This window comes from Myotis brandtii, unplaced genomic scaffold, assembly GCF_000412655.1.
Source record: "Myotis brandtii unplaced genomic scaffold, ASM41265v1 scaffold500, whole genome shotgun sequence".
In the NCBI taxonomy this organism is placed as follows: Eukaryota; Metazoa; Chordata; class Mammalia; order Chiroptera; family Vespertilionidae; genus Myotis; species Myotis brandtii.
The window spans coordinates 1,598,633-1,607,286 of NW_005369062.1; the positions used below are offsets into that span (position 1 = coordinate 1,598,633).

Consider the following 8,654-nt stretch of genomic DNA (forward strand, 5'->3'; position numbering starts at 1 on the left):
GGTGGAGGGGAGCTATGGGGGGAAAAAAGAGGAACTGTAATAATCTGAACAATAAAGATTTAATTTAAAAAAAAAGGATTGTGCACACAGAGTACCTGTAAATTCTTACTCAACTGTAAAGAAAAGAAATTGGAAATTATAAGTGAGGGTAGTCTATGTAAAAAAGTGTTCAGTTTTCCAATCAGAAGACTCATAATGTGCTCTTGCCTCATGCTTTTGCAGTGGCTGTTCCTCTTGCCTAAAAAGCTCTTCTCCTGACATTCGCATGACTCTTCAAGTCTTTGTTCAATGTCACCTTCCCAAGAAGGCCTATCCTGACCATCCTATTTAAAATTGTTCCCTCCACTCCTGCCTCACCCTATCTTATTTTCCCACAGCACTTATCACCTTCTAACATACTATTTAAATTGTATTTATTATGTTTACATTTATTGTCTGTCTTTTCCCACCTTTCCCCCTAAAAGATGAGGTAATGAAGCACAGAGAAATTAAAGTAACTTGCTTAAAGTCACAGAGCTAAGAAATGTTAAGTGGTGAAGTGAGATTAGAATTCAGTCTATCTTGATTCTATATATATATATATATCTTTTTTTTTGTTATATTCTCCATCTTCTAGAAGGTTCTAAGATTGCCCCAGTGTGCAAACCTCTATATCTCCTTTCCCTGGAGTGAGGACAGAAACTATAAATATAATGGGATATCACTCCCAGAATTATGTTATGTTAACAAAGGGGATTTTTGCTGATATAATAGAAGTTAGTAATTAGCTGATTTTGAGTTAATAGAAAAGATTATCCAGGTGGGCCTGACTTAATCACAGGAGCCATTTAAATGTGGGTGTGGGGTCAGAGCAGAGGAAGTGAGAGATTCCAAGCAGGAGAGGATCTACTAAAGGGCCACCTAGCAGGAAAGAGAACTTGGCCTCTAGAAGCAGAGAACCACTTCCCAGGTAACAGCCAGGAAAAAAGCAGACATCTCAGCCCTACAATTACAAGTAAAGGAATTCTTCCAGCAGCCTGAATAAGTGTGGAAGAGAACTATGAGCCTCAGATGAGATGGCAGCCCTAACTGACATCTTTTTTAAAAAATATTTTATTTTCTGGACAGTTCCTTTGAGAATGATAGGCTTGGGGAATTCTTTTTTTTTTTAATATATTTTTATTGATTTCAGAGAGGAAGGGAGAAGGAGAGAGATAAAAATACCAATGAGGAGAGAGAATCATTGATCAGCTGCCTCCTGCACACCCCACAGGGGAATTGAGCCCACAACTTGGGTATGTGCCCTGACTGGGAATCCAACCTGTGACCTACTGGTTCATAGGTCGTGCTCAACCACTGAGCCACACTGGCCATGCCCAACTGACATCTTGATTGAATTATGTGAGACCCTCAGTAGAGAATTCAGCTAAGCCAAGCCCAGACTTCTGACCTAGAGAAACTGGATGATGCTAAGTGAATGTTAGTTAAAGCCACTAAATGTGTGGTCATTGTTATTCAGCAGCAACAAACAACAGTGTAGAAATTTTTGCCTATTTTGTTCACTGAGATATATCCTCAAGACCTAAAACATGCCTGACATATAATAGGTACTCGATAAATATTTACTGAAGGAATTTAAGCGGAATTAGTTTAGCCTTAAGAACATCTCACCACATTCTACTTATTTATCGTATATTGCTTCAAACCTGTGAAACTTCCATACTCTCTACTAATATTTAATGAACTAGAGCCGGAATTCTTGTTCAGAGATAAGTTGTCTGAGGGTAAGCAAAGGCTTTATCTACACTATCTAGTAGCTGCTGTAAGGATGTCTAAAGCTTCCAGATAAGCTTGGAGTTTCAAGACCCAACAATCTTCCAGGCAAACCCAAAGCATCACAGTAACTCTAGTTTTTCTAAACACAAGGATGCTCTAATTTAAAAAAAAAAAAGAAAGAAAGAAAGCTCTCATAAGAAAATGTAAGCTTATAATAGAAACAAACTCAGCAGAGGTTATTTATACTGTAAAAATAACCTCTAATTTTATAACAGTATCCAGGAAAATACTGTCCTCAAATATCCATTTTGCATGGTATAAAGACATAATCTAATCTATTAAAGTGGTCCAGCCCATGCACTCAATTCAGCAAACATATATTGAACACCTACTCTGTGCTAGATGCTGAGGATCAAGTGGTGAGCAAAAGAAACCATTAAAAGGGAGACAAATATTAAACCAATTCATAATTTCTTATATAAATAGACATATGCATACAAGTACAAAGTGCTAAGCAAAATCAGGAAAGGGGGCTATAATTTGAATTGTGATCTCAGAGAAGGCCCGAGGATGAGTAGGAGGTAGTCAGATTGGGTCACAGTAACAACTCAAAGAATGAGGAAAGTAAAGATCACCTTATGGTGTTGGTATTAGGAATCAATGAACAGAAATGAAGGCACTTTAGTTAGTGGCTGCCCTTAAAAGTTTTTAATATAACTGAATTCCCTGTTCATGTGTACTGCTCAGCTCTCCTAGGAAGACCTCAGAAGAATTCTAAGAGTTCTTTTAAATATCCAGTTGTTGAAGAAGGTTGCATGCAGAGAACTAATTTGAATGCAGTAATTTTCATTTATAAGAAACACAATGTAAAAGCTCAAAATATAGTATCTATGTTTATTTATTTATTGATTGATTGATTGATCTTTAACTCCTGATGGTGCTTGAAGATACTTAGGTAGCATTCCTGGTTCATTAAATACTTACAACCTGTGAATTTTAGCAGTCTCAGTGCCAAGTGCAGATTTGGGGAATGCCCCATGGTGAACTTTGGCATGTATAGCCCTCTGACAGCCTATAAACAACTGGCACACTGTATATGTGTTTGTTGTCTGACTCTTCCCAATAGAATGCAAGCTCCATGAGGACAGATATGTTCAGCTGCTTTGTTCACTGCTCTATTCTTGGCACTAGAACAATGTTGTAAGCACTGGATAAACATTTGTTAAGTGAATGAATGATTTCTGACCACTGCTCTTTTCATGATTATTTGATTGCTTGTTTTGGGTTGTTCCTGCCTTTGAAATAGAATGATGGATGGTGATAGAATAGGTCTTGTATTCAGGTGTGCAAATGAAGGAATTGCTTCCTTATAGTTTTCCTCTCTATTTTTGCCATTTGCTTGGCAATGGTGCATAACTATTTGCTGCCTCTCTGTAAGAAGACTGTACAGCCCCACCCATTGCCACAGGGTGTTCAGGGCCTCATGCGGGCAAAGTATCCCCTTCCCCCATCACTCCATTATCAGGGTTAACTGTATGGCTGCATTGCAACAGGAATGTGAATCCATAAGAAAAATGAAAGCCATGCCACATCCTAGCAGGACTCCAAGACTGATGATGTGGGGGCACTTGTATCTTGCTCTTTTCTTTTGCTCAGAACAGTATGCTCCATATCCGGGCTGCTTATTCAGCCTGGACCCCAGAACTAAGGCCCCAATCTCACCAATATGGCATGAGTGAGAGATAGATGTGTATTATTGTAGGTCACAGAAATTTGGGTGCTGTTCCTGCAGCAAAGCTAATATACCAATTATTAACTATTTGAGGGAGTAAGAATTAAGGATAAAAAAAACTTAGGAAACCTGTCTACAAAAATTCACTAGAGAAGAAATAACGATTATGTCTCTAATGACAATTGAAATAAATGGGAAAATGAGTCCATTCACAAAAACTAATCACAGTTCTCAGGAACATATCTTTTACAGAAGTCTATATGCTGATACTTTATTAAAATACTTTAAGAATGCTAGAAAGTCAAACCTTGAAATGAACTGAAGAAGGTTACAATGTTAGGATGTTTCATCTTTGCCAGAAGAATGACTTCTTTCTTTGAAGCTTCTTTTTCTTGGATGGGCATCTAAATTATATTAAGAGACAGAATAGTCTGTAAAGGTAACTTGCTGTCAAGAACATGCTTCCTGCTCACTCCTATTGTAACAGTGGGAATTGTAACCCATCTCACCATTCTTTTGACATTATTTCTGTAAATGCTATTCTGACTAACATGTACCTTGTAGATAAACAGCATGTTTGTATAAGAATCCTAGGAACTAACTTCAGAAGATGCAGACTTCGACCTTCAGCCATCCCAGTTACGGGAGATTTGCTGACCTTCAATGGTAAAACCAGAATAATGAAGACCAGGATGATATATAGCAAAGCATCACTTGACCAGTTTCAAGATCCTTATTGGAATGGACTGTACTGGTCTGCACATAGAGAACCTTTCAACTTCCTCCCCTTGATCTCTTTGTTCTGCTTTCCCTCCCCCACCATATAAAAATCTTTGCCCGCAATGAGATTTTGAGATGGGCTTTGCAACAAGAGTCCCCCGTCTTCTCAGGTGTCTGGCACTTAAATAAACCACTTTCCTTTTTCACCAGCATCTGTCTCACAAGTTTGGTTTTCATGGTGGCAGGCAACCGAACCTTAGTTTCAGTTACACTATCTAAAATTCTCCAGGATTTCACTGGCTTTTAGTGGCACTTCTGAAACCAATCTCTCAACATCAGAAAACAAAATTTCTAGAATTAGCACTATATTTAATCAATGGTTTACCATTGAAAACCATAAGCAAAAAATAATGATTTCTGGTGAACTTTTGCTGTATTAAAATTTCAGTTAGATAAGAAAAACCTGAGGGAGTTCATCACCACTAAACCAGTATTACAAGAAATGTTAAAAGGTCTTCTTTAAGAAGAAGAAACTATAAATAAAATATCACAAAGAAAAAAGTTATCACTGACAAAGGCAAACACATAATAAAAGCAGTAGAACAACCAACACTAAAACTAGTACAAAAGTTAAGGATACACAAAACACATACAAAAGAAGTAAAAAATAATGACAAAAACATAAATGTGAAGGGGTGAGTAAAAATGGTAGTGATTCTAGAATGTTTTCAAACTTAAGCAAACATCACCTTAAAATAGACTGCTTAAAACATAGTGTGGTATACAAGAAGCACATGGTAACCACAAATCAAAAATCTACCAGAGACCTAGCCGCTTTGGCTCAGTGGATAGAGCATCAGCCTGTGGACTGAAGGGTCCTGGGTTCAATTCCGGTCAAGGGCACATGCCTGGGTTGTGAGCTCGGTACCCAGTAGGGGGTGTGCAGGAGGCAGCCAGTCAGTGGTTCTCTCTCATCGTTGATGTTTCCATCTCTCTCTCCCTCTCCCTTCCTCTCTGAAATCAATTAAAATATATATATTTTTTTTAAATCTACAAGAGATATACAAGAAATAAGGAGAAAAGAATCCAAACACAACACTTAGGTGAGTCAACAATGTAGAAGAGAAGAAAGCAAGAAAATAAGAAGAGAGGAGAGAACTAGAAGAACAATCAGAAAACAATTAATAAATGGCAATAACTACATACCTATAGATAATTACTTTAAATGCAAATGGATTAAGTGCTCCAATCAAAAGACAAATGGAGCCCTGGCCGGTGTTGTTAAGTGGTTAGAGCATCCAGCCCACACAAAGAAGGGTTGTGGATTCAATTCCCAGTCAAGGGTTCACTCCCTGCCCCTGGTCTGGGCGCAGGCAGGAGGTAGCCAGTAGCAACCAGTTGATGTATCTTTCTTATATAAATGTTTCTCTCTCTCTCTCTTCCTCTTTCTCTCTCTTCCCCTATCTACCTTCCACTCTTTCTGAAAAGCAATGGAAAAAAATATCCTCAGGTGAGGATTAAAAAACAAAAAGAAAAATGAATAAAGATGTGGTTCTCAATATATAGTGAAATATTGCTCAGCCACAAAGAAAAATGAAATGTTACCATTTGTGACAACATGGATGGATCAAGAGGGCATTATGCTAAGTGAAATAAGCATCTATTCAGACAGAGAAAGACAAATACCATATCATTAAATTTATATGTGGAATATAAAAATTAAATAAATGAACAAACAAAACAGAAACAAACTCAGGTACAGAGAACACACTGATGATTGTCAGATGGGAGGGGTGCTGGGGGACTGGGTGAAAAGGAGGAAAGGATTTATTGGCAGTTCCAAAATAGTCACAGGATGTAAAATACAGCTTCAGGAATATAGTCAATAATATTATAATAACTATGCATGGTGTCAGGTTGGTACTAGACTTATAAGGTGATTACTTCATACGTTATATAAATGTCTAACCACTATGCTGTACACCTGAAACCCATATAATATTAAATGTCAACTGTAATTGAAAAATAAAAAAATGTTTTTAAAAAGTTCAGTTAGGTTGGTTAGACACTGTTAACTATTTAGGCATCTAAAGGAAAGTTACTTTAATATTTATCTTTCAGCAGCTAAGAAATTCTTTATAAATATGCAATGGTTCAGCAGCAATCACCACTGAGAAGAAACAAAATATATAAAATATGAAAATGTGTCATATACTGCATAAATCAGATCAGTAAAGTTCTTTATTAAGATTACCATGTTTTTCATTCACATAAAAATTGTCTCTTGTGACTTCCTTTATTTTTTAATCCTTACCTCCTGAGGTTATGTTTATTGATTTTAGAGAGAGAGCGGAAGAGGAGGAGGAGAGAGACATCAATGTGAGAAACATCAATCTGTTGCCTCTCATATGCACCCCAACCTAGAATTGAACCTGAAACCTTGGTATGTGTCCTGACTGGAAATCAAACCCGTAACCTTTTGGTGTATGGGACAATGTTCCAACCAACTCAGCAACCTGGCCAAGGTGTGACTTCTTTTATACTTACTGTATTTTCTTATTATTCCATTAATCATCTATGGACAGCACTTTTCAAATGTTTTAGTGCCAATGGCAGTAATCATACCTTATTTCCACCATTCCATCCTCATCTTGGCATTTTGCTAGCTTGTCATTTCTACCCTGGTTATCAGCCCAGCTGCCCCACTTTCTGGCCTCCATGAATCACCTGTTCCTCTCCACTGCTCCCGCTGTAATGTTCTTTATCATTGGCTCACACATAATGTATGTGTGTTCCCAAATTTCTCACCCTCGCTTAGGAATAATTTTTTTTTAATTAACATTCTCAATCCCAGCTATACTGCCTCCTATCTATGTATCCTTCAGTAAGTTATTTAACCCTCTAAGCTTAGGTATTTTTCACCCCAATTTAAAAGCTTCTGCACAGCAAAAGAAACCAGCATGAAATTGGAAAGGAAACCCTCTGCATGGGTACTAAACTGATGTAGGGGAATCGTAGTAGGATAGTAAGAAGCTAGGAAAATCCCTGGACAAATGGAATGGGGAAACTGAGACAAGAAAATTAAACAAGGTCAAACATTTTGAGCAGCTTGTGAATCACAAGACCTTATCTACCACAACCAAGGACACTTGAGAGCAATGGTTTTATACCTTCCTCCCTAACTAGAAAATATATAGTTTAAATCAACCTGACCTGGGAAAATAGAGAAAAAAAATACCCAGTTAATGCCATTTGTGCCAGCTAACCCTAAGGACAGATGAAGTTGGGGAATAAATAACAAAAACCCCCATCAGGTAGACCCACCCCTTGCTGGGGCCTCAGCACTGCCACAGGAACTTTAGCCTGGAAGTGCACAAGCACCTTGGAACTGATCCCGCTTAGGGCCAGCTCCAGGAGCCCTGGGCTGGGAGCAAACACGCGAACACCGGGAACTAGTCCTGCTCACACTGCCTGCTCCAGGAGCCCTGGGCTGGGAGCAAACCCGCGAACACCGGGAACTGATCCTATGCGCACTGCCGGCTTCGGAGCCCTGGGCTGGGAGCAATTGTGCGAACACCGGGAATTTGTCCCATGGAGCACAGGCCCAGGGACCCCGATTCTCTGGGCAGGAGGCAGCAACAAGCACCAGTGACTTGACTATGTTTCTTATCACCTGCGCCTGAGATCCTGATTCCCTATGCATTCATACTAAGAGCCAGTGACTCCAATTCCTGGTGCAAGGGCACACAGGGACCCTCCTTCTCAAGGCGAGGTAGCGCGAAGCAACAGAGACTCTGATACTGGATTCACGGGGAACTATGACTCCTGGCGCATGCTAGGGGGCGCTGATTTTCAACACGCTCCAGGGGGGTCCCTGTTTCAGCACGGTGCAGGCAGGGTCCCTGATTCTAAGGGCGCGAACGAGGCCACATTGACCGCTGGCAACACTGACTCTGAGTGAGCCTGGTTCAAACCAACCCACAACAACCACATATCTTAGTGTCAGAGCTCTTCAGTGACACTAGGGAGGTGGGAGGCTCCCACTGCACATGGCCCAGGCCCACGCAACTCGACGTTTGAATCATGGGGAGATAATCAGAATGAAGAGATAACAAAACACCCAGAGGAGAGACAATGAAGAGTCGCCAAGAAAGGAAATCAATGAAGTTGAAGCATGAAACATGAAAGAAAAAGAATTCAGAATAATGGTTATACAATTCATTCACCGGATGGATGAGAAAATCAACAACTTATGCAAGAATCAGGAAGAAATGAAAAGTGATATAGCTACAATCAAAAACACCACGGGAAGTTTCAACAGCAGACTAAAAGAAGCAGAGGACCGAATTAGTGAGTTAGAAGATAAGGCAGAGAAACAAGCTCAATCTGAACAGCAACTGGAGAAAACAATTAAAAAGCAGGAGGAGAGCCTAAGGGAGCTTTGGGA

The 8,654-nt window shown here is 39.4% G+C and overlaps 1 protein-coding gene across 1 annotated transcript in view; it reads right to left on the minus strand.

Moving 5' to 3' along the window:
* Nucleotides 1–8,654, minus strand: part of NEK5 (NIMA-related kinase 5) — a 99,025-nt gene that overhangs the window by 68,920 nt on the left and 21,451 nt on the right. The window contains exon 3 of the mRNA XM_014548313.1: nt 3,795–3,891. Coding sequence (XP_014403799.1) covers nt 3,795–3,891 — 97 coding nt within the window. The remainder of the gene's footprint in view (nt 1–3,794; nt 3,892–8,654) is intronic.